At 43.6% G+C, this 23103-nt stretch overlaps 1 protein-coding gene across 3 annotated transcripts in view; it reads right to left on the bottom strand.

Annotated features, from left to right (window-relative positions):
• Window positions 1-23103, bottom strand: part of LOC122789199 (solute carrier family 22 member 15-like) — a 1485835-nt gene that overhangs the window by 844145 nt on the left and 618587 nt on the right. For all 3 annotated transcript variants that reach the window (XM_044056469.1, XM_044056468.1, XR_006362790.1), the window contains exon 7: window positions 16429-16569. In XM_044056469.1, the coding sequence (XP_043912404.1) occupies window positions 16429-16569 (141 nt within the window). The remainder of the gene's footprint in view (window positions 1-16428; window positions 16570-23103) is intronic.

Genomic DNA, 23103 nt, shown 5'->3' with positions numbered 1-23103 from the left:
AGCTCTATATTGAGTTTTAGGGAAAGTTCCCAAAGATTCATTGCCAGCCTGCAAAGAGGGTAGGAATGGGTACCTCCTTGCTTGTTTATGTACCACATAACTGTGGTATTGTCTGTCCTTATTAGCAGGTGGCCTTGATGCAGAAAGTGTTTGAAGGCCTCGATTGCATGTATCACTGCCAACATGTCCTTTGGTTTATGTGCATGCGCAATTCTTTCTGTGACCATAGTCCTTGGATGCATCTGCCCTTCATGTGTGCTCCCCATCCATGGTCTGAAGCATCCGTTGTAATGGTTTGGCTGGTTATTGGTTTGCTGAAGGGCAGATCCCTGTTTGACTGGCTTGCTTGAGCCCACCACAGAAATTCCTTTTGAAGGCATGGAATGAGTGGTATCAAAGCTTCTAGGCTGTGACTGTGTTGAGACCATAAACTCCTTAGGTACCATTGTAGTTTCCTCATATGCAGCCTTGCTTGTGGAATCAGAAGAATGCAAGATGCCATGTAACCCAGGGCCTGCAGGATTTTCCTTGTAGTCAGCTGAGTTTGTTTTGTCAGATTTTCGAAGTAATCCGGTAGTTGTCTTTGTTTTTCTTCTGTGAGAAAAGCCATTTGGGTGGTTGTAGCTAGTTCCGCACCCAGAAAAGTTATTCTTTGGGCTGGAACAAGTCTTGATTTGTGAATGTTGACTGTGTATCCCAAGGCCTGAAGTAGGCGGATGGCATAATTCAAATGTTTTACCAAAGTTTGTTGGCTGTCCGCTTGAATAAGGCAGTCGTCCAGATATGGGTATATTTGAATCCCCTGAAGTCTGCAGTGTGCAATTACTGATGCCAGGCATTTTGTGAATACTCTGGGCGCAGTAGATAAGCCAAAGGGCAATGCTGAGAATTGATAATGCTCTGAACCTGCAAGAAATCTGAGGTGTCTTCTGCAGCTTTGTCTGATAGGGACATGCAGGTATGCCTCCTTGAGGTCTATTGTTACCAGCCAAGACCCCTTGCCCAGCATGGGAAGGAGTTGCTGTAGGGTCAGCATTTTGAATTTTGGCACAATGAGATAAGTATTCAGTGCGGACAAGTCGAGAATAGGCCTCCATTGTTTTTCTTTTCTTGGGACAAGGAATAGTCTTGAATAAAATCCTTGGCCTTGTTCTGTGAGAGGAACCCTTTCTATAGCTTTCATTTGCAATAGGTTGGAAATTTGTTTTAAAGCCTCTGCCCTTTGATTCGGTGGCAGGTTTGGCATGCCTTTTCTTTTTGGTAATGTATGAAAATGGAACCTGTATCCTTTGTCTATTATTTGCAGTGTCCATTTGTCCCTTGTAATACTGTGCCAATTTTTTGAGACTAAAGATAGCTTTCCACCCAAAGGTGCTTCCAATTGAGCCCTGGTTGGCGGGGTCAAGGTGAAGTCATTGAGTCTGTCCTTGTGCAGCAGTTGTAGGTCCTGCACTACCTCTCTGGTTAGGAGGCTGCCATTGACGTCCTCTGTAGGAGCCTCTAGCTTGCCCTCTACCTCTGGCACGCCTGTTCTTGCCTCTCTGAAATCTGTGTCCGGAAAGGACCAATTCTTAGAAGGCCAATTTCTACTGAATCTTTGTGGCTGGACCTGGAGAAAATCTTTGACTGTTTGTACAGATTTAGCCTTTTCCTCAAATTTCTTTAAGACCTCCTGAGCAGTGGAGCCAAATAACTTTTGCTTTTCCAGTGGCGCATCCAGAAGCTTTGCTTTAACATGATCTGGCAGAGTTTGTTCCTTCAGCCAAGCATGCCTACGTATGACTGCCCCTGTCATTGCTGACCTACATGAAGCTTCCAATGCATCATAACCACACTGCAAGAAATGGTTGCTAACCTGTTGTGAGTTATGTACCAGATCCTGAAGTGACTTGCAATCTAAGGGTTCAGGTGAAGACAGTTTTTTATGCAATTCATCTAACAAATACTCTTGGTACTGTATCATATGGAATTGACAACTTAAAGCCCTCATAGAAAGAGTGGAAAAAGTATACACTTTTTTACCCCATCTCTCTAAAGCCCTGGACTCCCTTTCAGAGTGGAGTGGATTTTTGGTAGTGGCAGTTGCAACCCCTTTAGGGCCCTGGGAAATAGTTTCTGGGTCAGCAGAGTGGGCCTTGTAAAGGAAATGATGCGAGTCCGGGACCCTGTAGTACCTATCGGGTTTGACAGGAGCCGGAGGAAGGGAGTCAGGAGTAATGCTAGACTCAGAGTACACATCATCAATGACATTTAAAACAGGAGGAATAGCCAAAGGTCTATGCTGAGGTAAATGCAAAAAAGTCCTTAATCTCTTCCTGGAATCGGAGAATTCCTGGCCCTGCCATTGGAAATGCTCTCTCATGGAGTGAAGGGTCTTCCCCAAAGGACAGCTCTTCAGGAGGGGAGGCCGAGGGAATAGATTCCTCTGCATCAGAATTCTCGTAGGCCGTAAAGGCCTCCTCCTGGTAGTCCAATAGAGCAGAGCCATCTGAGGCCTCATCAGACGACTGGGGATCAGTGGGCTCAACCCTGGGCCTTTTGTCTAGAGGCGGTTGAGAGCCCCTGTCCGGATGTGGCTGAGAGCCCCTAATTAAGGAAATAAGGTCCTCAGCTAAACTTAAAATCTGTGAACCTGTAGTGGATCCCTGAGGAATTGCCTTGGGAGGCAGAGATTTTGGCTGCTTTGCAGCCTTAGCCCTAGTGAATGCCTTAATGGACATGGATGCAGGAGGCCTGGCTGCTCCACGTGCTGGCGTAGTTTTGTCTAGGGGAATGGTGTCGGATGTTTCCTGAGCACCGGTCTCTGAGGGAAATTCTATAACCGACTCAGAAGAGGCCTCCGGGGCCGAGGTTGTCGGTTGTGCGGTTTCGACTGTCGGAAGTACCAAGGACTCGGTTTCAGCCGAGACCGAGACACTCGCGGTAGGCCTAGGCGTGGTATCAGCCGAAACCACGGTCCGCGTGTGTTGGTCCTTGTCCTTCCGTTTTTTGGTTAAATGAGAAGTCAGAGTCTCCGACAGCATATTGTAACAGTAACTAGCCTCAAAAAATTCCTCTGCAAACTCCGCCCGACGCCTAAGAGTGCGTCGACTGAAGGAGGCACAGGCAGTACAGGCCGAGACGTCGTGGTCTGGGCCTAGGCAGGGGAGGCAGTAGGAGTGGAAATCCTTATGAGGTATTTGTTTCCCACAAGTTAAGCAATTATTAACTTTAAGCGTTTGATCTGACATCGGCTGAGGCAAGAAAGAGTCCCCAACGGGGTACTAAGCTTTTGAAGTCTTCGGTAGCTGAAGTTACAGGAGCTGGCTGACCGGAACTTGCGAACTGCTTCTGCTTTGGGCACCACGCGGCAAGAAAGACCGAGGAAGATGGCGTCGGCTGACGCTTTTATACCCCAGGCGCTCTGACATCAGGGAAAGGGCGACATCAGCCGAAGCCAGACCCAGACTTTGGAATCCGACCGACCGAAGGGCTGCCTGAGGCAGGACAACCCATATGTAAGGACTGCAGATGCATCCTTGAAGGACATCCACCGAAACCTCCTTCGGCGCCGAAGGTCGTAGAACTGAGGAAGCCAGCTCCAAACCAGATAAAATTTCCTGCGGCTCCGAGATCAATGGAACCGAAGAAGGAGACCCACCTGTCGACCCTGAATCCTGCGGCTCCGAGATCAGTGGAGCCAAGGAAGGAGACACAGCTTTAGACCCTTTATCCAACGGTTGAGAAAACCAAGAAATAGCAAATAAAAAACCACCAAAAGCAGGAGCTGGGATGCTAGCAAGTTTATTCTTCTGGTACCTCGGCTAAAAAAAGCCTTCAAAGGAATGTCTGGTGTTCTGGATTCTTTGTTTTTTTGTGCATTAGCTAAACCCGATTTTTATAATGCTGGTAATTTTTTACAGAAGTTACTTAATATGGAACATAGGTTCATATTAAGTTTTGGCACTCTGAAACCTAGGGGCTTAAATTTGGAAATGAATCTCACTATTTGAAGGCGTTAAAATGCATTTAAAAGTGTATTTGAGAAAAAATATATATTTAAATTATATTTAATATGTATTACATCGATGTTTGAATCTCATTGGTCAGTATGTTTCACAAGTGTTTTATTAATGTATGGTCTCTCTTTAAACTCTCTGATGTATTTAATTATTTAATTGATTGATTGTTACTTATGAATCAAGTATAAAAGATGCAGCAAAATGTTAGTGGTTATTCCTTTGAAGGCTTTTTTTAGCCGAGGTACCAGAAAAATAAACTTGCTAGCATCCCAGCTCCTGCTTTTGGTGTTTTTTTATTTCCTTTATCCAACGGCTCTGAGACCAGTGGACCCAAGGTAGGGGACATAGATCTTGATCTTTTCTCCGGCGGCTCCGAAGAAGTGGACGTCCAAAGAAGTGGACGGAGCCGGGGACTTCTTTTTTGACTTAACCCTGGATTTTTCAGAGGGAGAAGAAACTACAGCTTCCTCAAAAGAGGGTTTAATTAAACCCATCAGGATAAGTTTATTTTTTCTCTCCTGCAAAACCCTTGAAGAGAAAGCATGACAGACACTGCAAGATTCTTGCAAGTGTTTGGCGCCAAGACAATAAACGCATATCGCGTAACCATCTGTCAAAGACATTTCATAATTACACTTTGCACATTTTTTAAAGCCCGATGGCTTATGTTCTTTCTGCTCTTTAGTAGACATCACAATACAACACAAACACGAGGAGGAAAGGGAGGAACGACTCTAATTTAAACGCCGAGACACCAGATAGGGCAAAGGCCCTCTAACTTAAACGGGCCTTGCCCGCCAAACAGAAGGACCACCACACAAAAAAAAACAACAGTCCCACTTAGACACAAAGTCAATACAACAACGTAGCTATTAAAATAGCTTTTGGATATAAAATCTCCTACAAAAACCAGCCAAGAACGATCAAAAAGATCAAAAAGAGGGTACTTAGCCACAGCCAAGTTGAGACCACGTCGATACTCCAGGACCGGCAAACGAGATCTGGGGGTTTGGGTGTGATGCATCCTGGGATACAGGGTTGGTCCAGCCAATGAGAGACTTCGTGCTAGTTATAGTGGCCGAGTCGGAGCCGATTCTCAGCTCCGAACCCGTCAGTAATGAATGTAGGAGAGATAGGATCACATTACATCAGTGGTTTCATAGATGAAATGTGTTACTTTGATAAAAATTTTCTATATATTGTTTGGGAAATCCTTTGTTCGGGCAGACATGACTTTGAGTACTGTCTCCCGAACGAGTGTGTAATTCTATATGAATAAAAGACTTGTACTTTGAACTGGCAAAAGAATGAAGTATTTAAGATTCTACTTTAACAGTTCTCAAGTTTGCTTAGGTGATTGCTCCTGCTGGCATATGGCAGGGCCTCAAATAATTTTTCGGTGCTTCTTAATCAGTTGAGCAGTTTTCCCAAAGTGGATTAGCAAAAGGTCTACTAACTTGTCCTGGAGTTTTGCAAACTCACAGTTAGTTACATTAGGATCATAGGAAGTTACTAGGCTAATGGCCCTACGGCCCTTACAAGCCTAGCCAAGTTCTGCTCTTGTTGCCCCGATCAGCATCTATTAACCCTGTCCAACAGAGAGACTCCGGTTACCCATGCAATCATCCAGACTGCACTTGAAGAGGGCTAAAGAGGTCCTCTGCTTTACATGAGTTGGGAGTCTGTTCTACTGGTGTGGTAACCTCTGGGAGACAAATCTGCTCTTCCAGCAGGTTCTATGAATTCTTCTCTTCACTGGGGGTGGGAAGTTTACATCCTGCTTAAAGAAAAATTATACCGATTACTCTTTCATTGAAAACTGGGAGCAAGAATGCCTTTTCCAACTGCAAAGTAAAACCATTTGAGGTATCTAAAGCATATGCCCATTGACCATTCTTGTTCAACTAATTTATGATTATAAATTAATAACCATGTGTGGTGTTCAACATTCCAACTACAACCAAGTACATTAATGGCTAATAAACTGAACTTTAACAAAAAAAATGCTACCTGCATTCTAAGAAAGTGGATACAATATTAAACATCAACTTTGAAAAAAGCCTCTGTTTTGGCCCCTTTGTATAAGGAACTATGAATGGCATCTTTTGCAATTACTCATCAGATCTGCGTAATCTTAAAAGGATACAGGAATGAATTACAACACATATTTCTGGTTTAAGATATCTTTATTTATTATATGGGTAACTTAGGAACAATATTAGTCAGGCAATCATAGGGACCAAAAGATGCTTAGCCATATGCACATTTAAGCAGACATACTTAAACATTTCTGCCACTCTTTTCGAGCACTTAATAGGGCTCAACTCCCAGACCGTGTAGGGCCACACATGATAACCCTAGTATAAATTTGTGTCTTCCCACTATCCATATAAGTAGTCACAGTAGTACTTTGTTTGACCAGGCTAGAAATACATTGAGGTAGGACCCTGAAAGTATAGTTGTGTACACTTACCATAAATGTAGATGTTTGAGTGCATTCACGGTTGCAGTCATCACACTTGGGTTATCTGCCTGCAGGTAGTCCTCAGTCGGCCTGAATACCAGAAACTTGGTATTTCTGCATTGATTGCTGTTGCTCCAGGACTGATGTCAGGTTGTCAGGGGTATGAAAACAGGCAGCAGACACCATTACATCAGTTGTTCTTGCCCCAAATGTCAGCAGCTCCCCTATAGGGAGTTAAGCTATGGTGGGAAAATCACCACCAGTAAAAAGTAAATACCAATACCCCTGCAAGGGGCGAGTAATATACACAGAGAGGGGAGAGAGAGAGAGAGAAGGGAGCTGGAGGGAGGGAAAACCAGGACTGCAACAGTGAATACACTTAAACATCTACATTTACGGTAAGTGTACACAACTGTACTACATTCTTCGTGTTTCACTGTTGCAGTAATCACACTTGGGTTGATTCCCAAAGCTGAAGAAAGGGTGGAGGCAGTCAAAAAGAGTTTGGGCTGACTAGTATGCCCTGCAGGACTGCAGCTGCAAAACCCATCCTAGATTTGGAAAATATAGACAGGTGGTAATGCTTGGTGAATGTGTGCACAGAACTCCATGTAGCAGCCTCCAGAATGTCCCTGGTAGGGACTCCTCTGAGGAATGCTGTAGAGGTAGAAGCTGCCCTAGTGGAATGTGTTCTGACCCCCTGAGGGGTTGGTTTCCCATGGTGTTTGTAGCAGAAATGGATACAGTGTGCTATCCATTTGGAAACTGTCTGTTTTGAAATGGCCTTGCCCTTTGCCCCTGGTGCACAACTGAGTAATAACTGGTCAGATTTCCTGAAGGACTTAGTCCTATCCAGGTAGAATCTGAGCTGTCTGTGCACGTCCAAGGAGTGCAGGATCCTTTTTCCTTTATTTTGAGGATTAGGGAAGAAGGTTGGCAAATGGATAGATTGGTTGAGAGCCACGCAGGACACCATTTTAGGCATAAAGGAAGGATTAGTCCTGAGGGGAAATCCTGTCATCATGAAAAATAATGAAGGGTTCCACAGCCATCAGTGCTTGTAGCTCAGACACTCTTCTAGCTGAAGTGATGGCCAGAAGCAATGCTGTTTTCCAAGGGAGGAATTTTAACTCTGCTGATGCTGCAGGCTCAAAAGGGGGTAGTGGAAGCTTTTCCAGTAAAACGTTAAGGTCCCATGCAGGGGTGGGTGCTCTTCTTGGTGGCCTTAAGTTGTTTGCCCCTCTCAGGAACTGTTTAATGAGAGGGTGAGAGTAGATGGGTGGCTCAGTGTTGTAATGAGCCGAGATGGCAGAGGCATGGATCTTAATGGAGGAGAAGGACAGACCTCTGTGGAGTAGATCTGCCAAGTAATCCAGGATTAGAGGTAGGGAGGGCAGAGATGTGTCCTCTCCTTTAGATTGAATCCAGGAGAAATACCTTTTCCACTTGTCAGCATAGGATTTCCTTGTACTGGGTCTTCTGGCTTCAAGAATGACGTCCAGCACCTGCTTGCTTAGGCTGGTCACTGGGGGAGATTTCAAGGAATAAGCCAGGCTGCAAGATTCAGGGTTTGTAGTTGTGGATGCAAGATATGTCCCCCTGCTGAGTGTGGAGGGTCGGCCTCTGGGATAGGTGCCAGGGTGTCACCGGTGACGGGCTGCGCAGAAGTGGGTACCAGTGCTGGCGTGGCCAGTCCGGGGCAATCAGGATTGCCCTTGGTCTGCCCTGTCTTATCTTGAGCAATATTCTTGAGAGAAGGGACAGAGGGGGAAATGCATAGATTGAGAGATTTACCCACTGGAAGGATAGGGCATCCACTTTCTAGGCCCTGCTGTGAGGTGTCCTGGTGCAAAATTTGCTGAGCTGGTGATTGCAGGAGGAGGCAAAGAGATCCACCTCTGGGGTCCCCCATTTCTGAATCAGAAGGCTGAAGGTGCTGGGCTCTAATTGCCACTTGTGTGGGTCTAGGAGATTTCTGCTTGTCGTCTGCCAGTGAGTTTTGTTTGCCTGGCAGGAACTGATCTTGCAGATGGACCTGCATGTCCAAGGCCGTGTTCCACAGGACCATAGCTAGCTTGCAAAGTGGGTAAGACTGGGTTCCCCCCTGCTTGTTGATGTACCACATAACTGTGGTGTTGTCTGTTTTTATTAGCAGGGTCCTGGTGACAGTAGGGATCTGAAAGCTGTTAGAGCGTGCTGAACAGCTAGCATCTCTTTTTGGTTGATGTGCAGATGAATTTGACTTGGGCTCCAGTGGCCCTGGATGCACCTGTCATCCAGTTGTGCCCCCCAGGCACAGTCTGATGCATCTGTGGTTAGGGTCTGGGCGGCGTGGGGTTGAGTAAAGGGACGTCTCTTGTTGTGGTTGCATGCTGCTGCCCACCAAAGAAACTCTGTCCTTAGACAAGGTATGACAGGAATGACAGTTTCCAGGTCCTGAGAAATTTGGCACCAAAGACTTTTTAAGTACCACTGAAGTTTCCTCATATGCAGTCAGGCATATGGAATTAGTAGGATGCAAGAGGCCATGAACCCTAGGGCCTGCAGGATTTTCCTTGCGGACAGGTGGATTCTGGTGGCCATTTGAGTGAAGTAGCTGTCAGGCTTGTTTTTCTGGAGTGAGGAATGCCATCTGGGATGCTGTGTCCAAGCTTGCTCCCAAGAATACAATCTGTTGACTGGGGACTAGTTTTGATTTCTTTTCATTGATAGTGTACCCCCAGGGAGGTTAGGTGTTTTTTTACAAATGTCAGGTGCTGTAACATCATTTCCTGACTGTCTGCCTGAATCAGGCAGTCATCCAAGTACGGGTAAATTTGAATTTTTCGCTGTCTGCAGTACGCAATGGCTGGAGCCTGGCATTTTGTGAATACTCTGGGAGCAGTGGATAAGCCAAAGGCAGGTGCAGAGAACTAATAATGCATAGATCCTGCCCTGAAGTGTAGGTATTTCCTGCATGAGTCCCTGATAGGGATGTGCAGATAGGCTTCTAGGTCTAGGGTGGCTGACCAGGCATCTTTGGCCAGCATAGGAAGAAGCTGCTGAAAGTTGAGTATTTTGAATTTTGGTACCATCAGGAAGGTGTTTAGAATGGAAAGATCTAGGATTGGGCACCAAGTGCCCTCTTTTCTGGGTACCATGAAAAGTCTGGTATAGAACCCTTGACTTATCTGTTCTGCAGGAACAGGCTGAATAACCCTTATGGAGAGCAGGGATTGAACTTGGTTTTGTGCCTCTGCCCACTGGTTTGGAGGAAGGTCTGGGAACCCTTTTGGGGTTGGCAGAGAGTGGAAGTAAAATTTGTACCCCTGGGATACAATGTTGAGGACCCATCGGTCTTTGGTGATGGAAGTCCATTTTTTTGCATGATTCGCACATTTTCCTCCTAGGGGCATGAGCAGTTGGGCAGAGGTGGGGAGTGGAGTTGAGAAGTTATTGTGCATTCTTTCTGCAAGGTGGTTGCTTAGCACTTCCTGTTTTTGAAGTGGAGGCACTCCATTGCTTAGATCTCTGCATACCTTATGACTGTAGCCTGGGGGGTCCGTTTCCCCTGGGTCTAGTTTGAGATGGCCTTGAGGGGGCTGGAAAGGACCAATGCTGTGAGGGGCAATGCCTACTGAATCTACGAGGCTGTACTTACAAGAAATCTTTGACTGTCTGCATAGATTTAGCTTTTCCTTCCATCTTTTTAAGAACCTCTTCTGTTTTGGTGCCAAACAGATATTCCATGTTCAAAGGAGCGTCTAGTAATTTTGATTTGACATGGTCTGACAAGGTCTGCTCCACAACTGATTATAGCCGAGTGACGTCTCCAGGCATTTCTACAGTTAACTCCTACTGTGCCTCTAGGCGTCAAATACTGCCTGTTCATATTTGCATTAATAATTCCAAAACCATGATACATACAAGGTATCTGAATATTTGATCTTGAAGCTACATGATGGCAAACACAACTGTATTGATATATGACTTCTATCAATTAGTATTTGGTAGAACTGTATGGTGATAACTTCATTTTTTAAAGGTTGAAGCCACACCAACTGAGAGTTAAAGGTACACACCTAAAAGAGCTCTACTGGAGGAATGAGTTAAGCCAAGCATGTCTTCTCAGTACAGAACCAGTGACTGCTGCCCTGCAAGATGCTTCTAGGGCATCAAAGCCACATTTCAAAGTATGCTTGCTGACTTGGCTTGCAGAATGCATAAGGTCTTGTAATTCTTGGTAGCTAATTTATGCTTAAGTTCCATGATATGTTGCTGGTACTTTAGCATGTGAAACTGGCAAATCAAAGCCCAAATGGTGAGAGTTGCAGAGGTTTATACTTTCTTACCCCCATCTGTCTAAAGCTCTGAAATCCCTGTCCGAAGGGGGGGTGGGATTCTTAGCTGTAGCTGCTTTGATACCTTTAGGCCCCTGGGAGATGACCTCTAGGTCAGCATTCGGATTTTTGAAAAGGAATTTGTGAGAGTCAGGAACTCCGTAGTACCAGTTTGGTTTCCTAGGAGCAGGGGGTAAAGTATCAGGAGTTAGGCTGGACTCCATAAAGACATCATCCACAACATCCAGGACTGGGGGTATTGCTAAAGGCCTATGTTGTGGTAAATCTAGAAATTCTCGAGTCTCTTTTTGGACTGAGGATAGTCTTGGCATTCCCAGTGGAAATGCTATCTTAAAGTATGTAATGTTTCCCCAAAAGAAAAATCATCTGGAGGAGAAGCAGAGAGAATGGATTCCTCTGCCTCTGAATCCTCATAAGCAGATAAAGGCATGTCTTCATAATCGAATACCTCAGAGTCGTCAGACTCTTGGTCTGTTAAAGCTGCTGGGGACAGGTCTCTTTCTCTTAGCAGGGTAAGGCTGGCTTCCCCTAATTGGCATAATAAGGTCTTCTACCATTTTAAGCATTTGATGTTGTGGCAAGGAAGCAAGTGCTTGAGGTTGCGTCATTGTTTTTTTAGGCATAGCTCGTACTCTTGGCCTTAGAAACTTGGTAGTTTTAGACAGAACTGAAGACGCGAAAGAAATCGGTTTGTGTCGAATATCGGTAGTGTGAAGAACTTCCTCAGAAGCCAGTGCCTGCTCAACGGCTCCGGACCCATCCAAAGTAGAGACATCCGCAGGTTTTGTAGTCGAAGTCTCGCGGCATACTGGACTCCTAATGGGTCTTGGTAGAGGCCTGCGAATCCAGTGAAGCGGGCATCAGGGGCTGTGAAAGCACCTCACTGAGAACCGGCGAACTGGCGACTAGCTTAACAGAAGCGTCGGCAGCAGTTTTGGACCTGTGCGGTCTGTCTCTGTCTTTATCCTTACTTTTTTGGAAGATCAGTAGTCGGATGGCTTACCGAAGCCATTTCGGAATATGGAGCTCGAGAAGGAAAGTAGCGACAATATAGACCAGACGATGAATAGTTCAGGTGTTAAACAAGGCACAAAACCAACAGCAAGGTACGTCGTGCTCTGGAACTAAACAGATGACGCAGTAAGAATGGAAATCTCGGTCTGGTATTTGCTTTCCGCAGGCAAGACAACTGTTAACTTTTTATGACATAGGTTAGAGCAAGAAAAAAGGATCTCCAATGGGGTACTTGGCTTTAGAAGACTTCAGGATGATTCAATTTCGGAAACGAAAACTCAGGTAGCGGCCGACCAGGACCAGCACTCGTGCAAACTGCTTCAGGCTCCTCGGCAAGAAAGACTGATGTAATGGCGTCAGCTGCCTGTTTTTATACCCCCAAAGACCTGACGTCAGTCCTGGAGTGACAGCAACAGACGCAGAAATACTAAGTCTCTGGTATTTGGGACGACTGAGGGCTACCTGCAGGCAGATAACCCAAGTGTGATGACTGCAACAGTGAAACATGAAGAACATCTTCCAGTGAGCCTTGTTTATTTATAGGTGTAGGTTTAGGTCGCTGCTGCAGTGTTTACAGACAGACTGGCTTTGTGAAGAAATAAGAGGGCAAACAGGATTTGATCTTTCAAGGCTTGAACTGCAAGATATGCATCACCTTGGACAAGCAGATAGGATACTGAGTATATGGACAGTCATTCTAATCTACTGAGATTGAAGGATGTAAGGCCCTTAATTTTCCTGGTTACAAATTTTTGGGGCCTTTCCAATTTGGTGATATGCTTGGATTTGAACGTACCAAACAGGATACTGTAGTCAGTGATGGGTCTGATATGGGATGAGTACAATGCTAGGCTGACTTCTTTGAATTTTGAAGGTAAGCCATGGAAATTAACTGGGTCAAACAGAAAGATTTCTTGTTTATAGTGTACACATGATGATCGAATAATAGTTGTCCACTTACATAAGTACTCTGGTATCTTATGATTGTGCCTGTTTGAGCAGGAATATAACATATCAGGCCAGGCAGTTATATTTTAGTGTCACTAGACTGGTGGACAACAAAACCCCTATTTTTCAGTCATAAGTCAAGTCAAAGTCAAAGAAAACTTTGTCATTCAGAACTACACAGCAGTGTAGCTGAACGAAATTAGAATGCTTCATTCTCAATGCAGGAAACAGTTGCACATATAGATAGAGAAAATGTAATAAAATATCACAGCAGAAATTTAATAAATAGCGATTTGTAAGTAAAGTAGGACAGCAGTGACCCACACCCATCCCAGAACAGGAGACAAGGAACAATATGAAGGTAATACTGTCAAAGTAAATTTGAAACAATAGCAGCATATCTATGATTAGTCTACACCTCAGTATTGCACTTAGTTATTGCACATCCATAAAACAAGCCCCTTGATAGGCTAGTTATGTAACAGTTCATTTTTCCAAAAAGTTCAACAGTCTAACAGAGAGCAGAAAGAAACTGTTTTATAGTCTGGTGGTATTACAAGGCAGGCTTCTGTATCTCCTGCTAGAGGATAGAGTATACAGACCATTGGCAGGATGTGTTGGATCGCTGGAAATCTTTTTGGCCCTGTCTATGCACCGGCATTTGTGTAGATCTTCCAGAGTAGTAAGGGAGGTGCCAATGATTCTTTCTGCTGACCTTACAACTCTCTTGAGAGCCTTCCGATCTCGATTACTACAACTCCCATACCAGACTGCAATGCTGTTGGTCAGGACACTTTCAATGGTGCCCCTATAAAAGGTCTGAAGTATGGAGCTTGGTCATTTTGCCTTCCTAAGTTTCCTTAGAAAGTGCAAGTGTTGCTGAGCTTTTTTGACTGTGCTGGACAGATGGACTGACCCGGACAAGTTCTCAGTAAGATGAAGACTCAAGAGCTTTGTACTCTTGACCCTTTCCACTGTCATCTCTTTCATCACTAGAGGTTTGTGTGATGAAACCTCTTGTGATCTTCTGAAATCAACAATCAACTCCTTTGTCTTTCTGACATTCAGTGCTAGATTGTTGCTGTCACACCAGACCAGTAGTTGATTAATCTCGTTCCTGTAGGCCTCCTCTTCTCAGTCTTTGACCAGGCCTATAACAGTGGTGTCATCCGCGAATCTGATGATCCTATTTGTCTCATGTGTGGCCATGCAGTCATGTGTCTGCAGAGTAAAAAGGAGAGGGCTTAAGACACACCCCTGTGGTACTCCTGTGTTCAGGATGATACTTCTGGAGCTGTTGTCTCCCACATGAACCTTTTGAGGCCTTTCAGTAAGGAAGCTCAGAATCCAATTGCATAAATGAGAGTCTATACCTAGTTGAAGTAGCTTCGATATCAGATTCTGAGGGATGACTGTGTTGAAGGCAGAACTGAAATCGATGAACAGCAGTCTTTTCCTTCAAAGTGGGTCAGTGTTTCATGGAGAGAGTGTGAAATGGCATCCCCTGTACTGCGGTTTGTCCTGTATGCGAACTGCAGTGCGTCCATTGACACAGGTAAGATTGAGGCTATATTATCTTTGACCAGCCTCTCCAGGTACTTCATTACCGTTGAGGTTAAAGCAATTGGTCGGTAGTCATTCAGAGTTGTTGGCTGTGGTTTCCTGGGTAGAGGAATGATAGTCAACTCCTTGAAGCATTTTGGAACAGTGGCTAGATGGAGTGAAGTGTTGAAGATGTCAGAAAGTACTGGAGCCAGTTCTGTCGCATATTTCCTTAGTACCCTGCCCACGATGTTGTCAGAGCCAGCTGCTTTCCTCGGGTTGACACGTTTTAGGGTTCTGGTGACATCGATTGTACTGAAGCTCAGCACCGCTGCATTATTGTTTTCAGGGATTCTGCATGCTGCTGTTTTGCTGTCAGCATCAAACCTACTGAAGAATTTGTTCAGTTGGTTCGGAAACTCGATGCTATCACATGAAGCTGATGTACGCTTGTAGTCGGTGATGTTTGATTCCTTTCCATAGTTGCCTGGTATCCTTCTGGTCCCTGAAGTAACTTTGGATTTTTCTGCCATAGGATCATTTCGCCTCTTTGACACTTTTGTTCAGTTTGGCTCTGGCCACATTTAATGCTTCCATATCTTGGGATTTGAAAGCTGCATTTCTTACTTTCAAGAGCTTTCATAAGCATACTTGGTCACACGCACTCCTGTCACATTTGCTTGGATGCTCACAAAATAATTGACAAACAGGAGATGGTCCAGCACTGACCCCTGTAGTACCCCACCCATTGCAGTTTTATATTTATACCAGCAACTTCCCTAACTCTGGGATCTGCTGGATAGCAAATCTGCAATCCGGCAGACTACATACAGGTTTACATTAAGTTGGTCTTATTTTTCAGTAATTATCAGCGTGCAGAATAGCTTAAACATTTGCAATTGTACTTCATTTTTATAGGCTTTTCAAGGGTAATTTGCTTGGAGTCTTTCATTTTTTTTCTAGATTACATGCCCTGGACATGTATGGCTTAGACATCAACCATAAGGACCTGAAAACTTATAAGTGGAAAATTAATTAAGCAAGATTCTCAATATATCACAGCAGAATTTGAATAAAATTTAAACTCCATGTTATTTCATAACTGTAACTATGGCAAGAAGAAGGGCACAAGCTGATAGGGAGTGTGATCAAGCAGGTACCAATGGCATGAGAGTGAAGTACCAATGTTCATTTATGAATGCCGATACTGCATCATACCTCTCAAATGCTATGATGAATTCTGGACAAAGCTAAAAAAATGGGATGATATACTTCCAAATTCAGGGACAGTTTTTTAATATTACACTAATTCACTTAAATTTTTAAAAGTTTTGCATCAACATGCATTATACACACAACACAAAGTATGAAACTAAAGTTTGTCATTACTAACTGTAATCCTCAGTAATTTACCACAAAATCCAAAACAAGAAAACAAGGCATTCTACAAAAAAGCAGTCTGATTTGCACTCATGTATGAAGACTGAAGTGCTCAGTGTGTAGTAATTAACTGGGGGTGGGGGGGCTTCAAGGTGAAGGCTTTTTTTTTTTTTTTAGCTCCTGAAGTCATCATAGGGAGCAATTGGCAGGTGCAGAGGATGCAGAAGTGTAGTACCGTCATTTGTTTATGAAATGCTGGTACTATATTTGCAGTCATCACTGAACAGCTGATGGTTTGACTGAAGCACATTGCCTATTACATTGACAGCTTGCAGTTTCATGAACATTTTCGCTCCTTTACTTAAAGTTGAGGGGGTGCCAGTTTGGGGAACTTAACGAGGCAAAAGATGGGCTAGTTACAATTATACATTTCACTATGGAATACAGTCCACTGCAACTGAGGATGGTTAACTCTTAGTGAAATGAAACATTCTAGAACATCTCTCTGATGACTATGAACAAAAAGCTAATGAATACATCCTCCCAGATGTCCCCCTTGAGAATCTTAGAACATGTGATTAAGCTATAATGAAATACTTGCGTATGCAGCCTCAACCTCACCTCAATTTAATTTGAGGTCACAAGCCATCCTCTGCTACCTGCAAAAAAAAACAATTGTACAAAACTTAGAGAAGACGAGCACCTATCACATTTATTAAAAATCACACAGTATACTCACCATGGTTTCTCAATAAAGTACATGCAGACAGGGAATGCTGGAACTTCCACAAGGCCAGAGAGAGCAAGATTAAGGTACTGGTTTCCTTGTAATTCACTTGTATTCAGTGTTAAACCATAATATACAAGACTGCAGACATACCTAGATAACCAAAGAAAAAAATGCAAGGTCAGATTAAGGTGTTAATAATTAAAAAGGAGTTAAAACACTGAACAGAATCGTGTTGAAAGCATTTGCTGTTTTCCTTCCAATTCTCACCTTACAATATTAAAGGGCTGGACCAAACACTTTTCAGATGTTTCAGAAGGGCATTAAGTGTCAGTAATTTACAACAAATAATTCACATTTTTATAAATAAAATGCATCCACAGTAGAACATGGTCATTTACAAAAAAAAAAGTCTTTGTAGAGCAAAAACGTAATACATACATTCAGATGTAAATACAAATTCAAAACAAATGTTCAGCAAAGGAATGGAATGTCTTAATGGAAAACACAGACCTCATCTGGTTAAGAGATTAGTTTGGGTTGTGTTTAAACTTAGAAACAAACCATTTTAAACATACTGTAAATATCTAATTCAAATTATTAGCAGTGTATTAAAAAATTGTCAATGCTTGATGAATTACTCATGAAAATTTCAATCATGCATCCTTTATTCCTGACAGTCCTTGATAAACACATCATTAGTTAGTTCTAAAACAGATCCCTGTAAGCCAGTCCTATTCTATAGTCCAAATAGAAATTAAACTGAACTGCCTATGTACATCAGTACTCTACCATATTTGATTAAGTTGGAAAAAACACTGAAAATTTAATAGTTTGTTTCATATTTGTTTGCATGGCTACTTTCAGCATGCAGGTCAGGTTGGATCACAATTATCCCATCTCTGCAAAACACAGAGAGAGGCATTACAAACAAGGCCTGAAACTCCTCACTCCTTCTCCCCAAGGTGAATACTAACCAAGTTTTTTTTTTTTAATGAAAGATATTTTAATTTGGTCTTACAAACTGTTTCAGAAGGAGCGACAGTTTTTCCATCATACATATAAATCTCAAATTGTAAAAAGGTAAATGGTGGTCTGATTGAGAAAGCACCCCTACCCTAACAAAAAAAAAAAAACTTGCACACTTCCAAAGAAGCCAAGGAAACATTTGGGAATCTTTTATGAAAATCCAAAACAGCAGACAGGTGAACTTTAACAGAAGCATAACTAAAGGGAGAGTCAAAGATCTTGGTAAAGTAATGCAAGACTGAAGTGGCAGGAGCTGTTAATGCAAGGGCATGAAGGGTTGAGTTAGGCTTGCTCAGAAGGGTTCTGAAAGGCCTCAACCGGAGAGGCTTCTACAGAAAATGAGGCCACAGCAAAGGAAGCAACACCATATGAGGCCAAAACAGGGAAATATGAATGCCTTTAAGCATCCTCTTTTTCTGCCTTCTGCAAGAACATTTAAACTATAAGGAATAGAGGAAAGCCTGCAGAGGAGACCATAAGGTCATTCCTGGATAACAGCATCCTTCAGCTGCTGTCTCAAAGGGAGGGATTGGTGAAAAGAAGTCACTGCATTTGGCAATGGTCAGGAAGGCAATCAGGATGTAGTGGGGCTTCTTTCATAGATGGAATGACTTCTGCACAACTGTCCAACTGAGAGATCACCAACACAACATTAGCCAGCACTGGCTGAGTTTGTTATGGAGTTAGCTGCTCACATTACTGGACAAGCCATCAGAAAGTGGGCACAAGACTGAGTACATTCTGACAGCCTCATCACTTTTTGGCATATGGGGATAGGAATGCCCCACCCCCCTTCTTGCTGATGTACTGTACCAGTGCCAAGTTGCTGGAATGTACAGCAATCATACTTCAAGGGAGGGAATCGTGTAATGGCTGCAGTGGGGAGAACCACCTGAATTTCCAAGGATAGGGTAGTGCAGACTAGCCTTATGTTGTGGCCATGCACCTTGGAATGACCATCCTTGACAATCCCCCACCGCAGGCTGAGGCACTTGTGGTAACAGTCAACGGGGTGGATGAAAAAGACTGTACAGAGAAAGGCTGGAGTCAAGTAGTTATCATAAGATATACTTAGACTATGCCTCAGAAATTCAGACTTGGCGCATGATAAAGTCTCAGCACTGGTTACAAGTCTTTACACTCCACCAGAGAACACTGAAACAATAGCCTATAAAGAACATTGACAAATTATCTGCATAACCCCTGTGTCTTGGGGCATGTAGCTATTGAAAACAATTTGACAGAGGAAAACAAATGCTATCATCAATAAGCTAAGCCTGTGGGATCTCGACCAGAAGAGGAAGGTTATCCAGCAATAAAGATGAGAGTCTGTGATGGCTGGACCATGATCCTAGGCATAGGAAGGGCTGAAAGAGAATCTTATGCAGAAGTCAGGTCTTCTAATATTTACAAGACCAAAGGCCAGTCGCTCAGTTACAGAAAGACCTTGACACCATGCAGCCTCTGGATGACTGCAACCATGGCAAAGAACTCTGCAAACACCCTGGCAGCTCAGGTGAATTCAAATGGTATGTCTGAACTGAAAACGACAGAATTCTACTGAGAAGCTGTGTCAGAACCTCCTTAACTCTTTGGTGATCGCGTGATGCAGACAGGCACTTTGGAAGTCCAAGTAGCACATCCAATATTCTACTGGCAAAACTAGGTATAAATGGCTGCACCATGACCAGCCAGGACATCTACTTTGGCACACATTTTTGCGGCTGATTATACATATATATATATGTATATATATATATATATATATATATATATATATATATGTATATATATATATATATATATATATTAGTCTATGGCTCTTGGCCTTTCTGGGCACTAAAAAGAACATGGAGTAGAAGCCAGAACCCCCTCTCATCTGGTTTCCGCTCCTGGATGGAATGTTTCTGCAGGATGCTGAGGTCTTCTACTTTTGCCACCATTTTGATGCAATGAGTTATGAGAAAGGGGAATGACGTGAAACTGGGAGGAGGATGCTATTCTGTAGCTAGTGGATATGTCCAAAATCCATCTGCCACATGTGATGGCAATACATGCTAACAAACTGAGGTAAAAATGGTATCCAACTACCTCTAGACAAGATTAGCTAGAAAAGGCTTCAGGGATTCTGTTGTTGTCACCCCATCTACCCACAAGACAGGATTAGTTAGAAAAGGCTTCAGATATTCTGTTGTTGTTCCCCCATCCACCCACTTAGCTGGCATCTGTCCTAAAACACTCTCTTATCTGCTTTGATTCTTCCTACACTGATAAAGCCTTTGCTGCCTTTTGCCTGAGCCTGTACAACAGTTGGCAGACTATTTTGCATCCTATAAAAGGAGTATTGCTGAGGCACAAACCTGATGTGACAAGTCTTTCCTGCCCTATTACAATTTTCCAGTTTGTTTGTCCTTAACCATTGCCCCAAAAAGGTCAGTGATGTTGAAGAGTCCGTTAAGGAAATACATCTTACAATACTAAGTAACGTCTATGATGCAAAGCAAGGTATGACAGAGTATTGTAACTTTGGCACCTACTACCCTCAATGCACCATCAGCATGGTGATGTTAGATGCTTTGAAAACAGCATTTTTGTGCACAGTTCATTGTCGGGACATCTTTTTACACTGTTTGTAACAAGTTATCCACGACACCATGATGGAATCCCAACATATGGAATAGGTAGCTAAACACCCCAACAGAAAAAGTTGAGGACTCACAGCCCTTTCTGCAAATATCTAATGCTCTAGAGAATGGACCACTGGATTCTGGGGATAATGACACTCTCCAAAATTGGAATATGAACCTAAAAATGCTAAATTTTGGGATGATAGAGGTTCCTGTTCTGTCTCCTACACAATGCTGCCATGAAACTGGGTAGCTTCCAAGCCTCCCCGAAGACAACTGCCACTATTCTACATCTGCAAAGAAGACTGCATAGTAATATGAAAAGAGAGCTCTGAAGGCCTTCTGCAAGACCTTTTATGAAGCTGAGGTGGGAATTACAGCCCAACCTCCACTATCCTGCATCATCCAGAACACCTCCCTGAACTTGGTGCTATCTGGAAGCATTAAGAAAAAGTACAGTTGTGTACCTACCATAAATGTAGATGTTCGAGTGTATTCACTGTTGCAGTCATTACACTTGGGTTATCCTGCTGGCAGGCGACCCGCAGTCGGCCTGAGTTCCAAAGTCTTGGTCCGTCGTCGGTTGCTGTCGCCTCTTCCCTGATGTCAGTGCGCCAGGGGTATAAAAGTTGCAACCGACGCCATTTTCTTCAGTTTTTCTTTCCCCAGATGTCAGGTGCCCCCAGGTAGGAAGGCTGGAAAGATAAAATTATGCCAAAAAACATGCATATACTACCATAAACATTTTTCATCTACAAGCAAATGCACCACATAGGTAGTATAGAGATGAGAAGTACAGAAAAGTCCCAGCAATGGAAAAAGGGGGATGGTGGGTGGGTAACCTGGACTGCAGCAGTGAATACACTCGAACATCTACATTTATGGTAGGTACACAACTGTACTATGTTCATCGTGTTTCACTGTTGCAGTCATTACACTTGGGTAGAATCCCAAAGCTGAGGTTGGGTGGCTGGGTCTAAACTGGATTTGGAGAGGCTAACAAGCCCTGCAGGACTGCAGTGGCAAAGCCCGCTCTGGATTTAGAGTAGAGAGGTAAGTGGTAGTGCTTGGTGAAAGTGTGCACTGAGCTCCAGATTGCAGCTTCTAAAATGTCTTTGGTTGGTACTCCTCTGAGGAAAGCTGCTGAAGTGGTTACTGCTCTGGTAGAATGAGGCCTAATGCCCTTAGGCACTGATTTGCCATGTTGTGCATAACAGAAGCGGATGCAGTGTCCTATCCATTTCGAGATCATCTGTTTTGTGAAAGGCTTTCCTTGTGATCCTGCAGCATATGCTACAAACAGTTGCTCAGTTTTTCTTAACGCTTTTGTTTTGTCCAAGTAGAATAGTAGCTGTCTGTGTATATCCAAAGTGTGCAGAAGTTTCTCCCCTTTATTCTGGGGATTTGGATAAAAAGTAGGTAAATGAATGGTTTGGTTTAAGGCCACATTGGAGACCACTTTTGGCATAAATGTTGGGTTTGTCCTAAGAGAAACCCTGTCCTGATGAAAAATGAGGAAAGGTTCCACAGCCATTAATGCCTGTAACTCTGAGACTCTTCTTGCTGAAGTTATTGCCAGGAGCAGAGCAGTTTTCCATGACAAGAATTTTAGATCAGCTGTGTTGGTTGGTTCAGAAGGAGGCAGTGTGAGTTTTTCTAAAACAAAATTGAGGTCCCAAGTAGGTACTGGTGCTCTCCTTGGGGGTCTTATATTTTTTGCCCCTCTGAGGTACTGTCGTAGGAGAGGATGTGAAAAAAGAGGAGGTTCCGTATTGTAATGAGCTGAAATGGCAGAGGCATGGATTTTAATAGATGAGAAAGATAAGCCTTTGTCCATCATCTCAGTTAGGTATTGTAAAATCTGAGGTATATTAGGGACAAGTGGTTTGAGTCCTTGTGCCTGGTTCCAAGCACAGAATCTCTTCCATTTTTCTGCATAAGATTTCCTAGTGCTGGGTCTCCTGGCTTCTAAAATGACATCCATAACAGCTTTAGAGAGAGAGGTGCAGTCTGAGTGGCTACATTATCTGCCATGCTGCCAGATGTAAGGTTCTGAACTGACTGTGCAGAATCTAACTGTTTTGTTGTGTCAGAAGATGAGGAATTTGAGGTAGAAGCCAAGCTGGGCCTTGAGACAAACTCTTTAGGATTGGGTACCAGTGCTGGCATGGCCAGTCTGGTGCAATCAGGATAATTTTTGGCCTTTCTTGTCTGACTTTTAGTAGCACCTTGGTGAGAAGAGGCATTGGAGGGAAGGCATAGACTGTCAGGCCTTTCCAACTGAATGATAAGAGCATCCAGTTTGCATGCTTGAGAGTGATAAGTTCTTTTGCAAAATTTCTGTATTTGGTAATTGTGAGGGAAGGCAAAAAGATCTATGTCTGGGCGTCCCCATTTCCTCGTTATCATGCTGAACACTTGTGGATTTAGCTTCCATTCGTGAGGATTCATGAGATTTCTGCTTAGTTCGTCTGCCAGTGTATTTTTTGTTCCTGGCAGGAATTGTGCCTGCAGATGTACTTGATAGGTCAGTGCTGTGTTCCACAATGTCATGGCTTGTCTGCATAGGGGGTAGGAATGTGTGCCCCCTTGCTTGTTTATGTACCACATAACTGTGGTATTGTCCGTCTTTATTAATAGGTGTCCTGGATGTAGTAGGTCCTTGAAAGCTGTCAGGGCATTCTGTACAGCTAGCATCTCTTTTTGATTGATGTAAAGATGCATTTGTTCCTTGGGCCACATGTCATGAATACATTTTCCTGCCATATGTGCCCCCCAGGCATAATCCGATGCATCCATTGTTATTGTCTGCCTGGCTGTGGGTAAGGTGAAAGGCTGTCCCTTGTTGTGGTGACAGGCCTGGGACCACCATCGAAACTCCTGTTGTAGGCAGGGAATTAAAGTTATGATTGTCTCCAGGCTGTGACAATGCTGAGTCCAAACACTTTTTAGGTACCATTGTAGTTTCCTCATATGCAGTTTTGCATATGGAATTAGTAGAATGCAGGATGCCATGTAGCTCAGGGCCTGC

The sequence above is a fragment of the Protopterus annectens genome, chromosome 14.part0 (genome assembly GCF_019279795.1).
Source record: "Protopterus annectens isolate FY-2018-M chromosome 14.part0, PAN1.0, whole genome shotgun sequence".
Classification (NCBI taxonomy): Eukaryota; Metazoa; Chordata; order Ceratodontiformes; family Protopteridae; genus Protopterus; species Protopterus annectens.
Note: the sequence above shows the minus strand (reverse complement) of the source record. Positions and strands in the feature narration are given on the sequence as shown.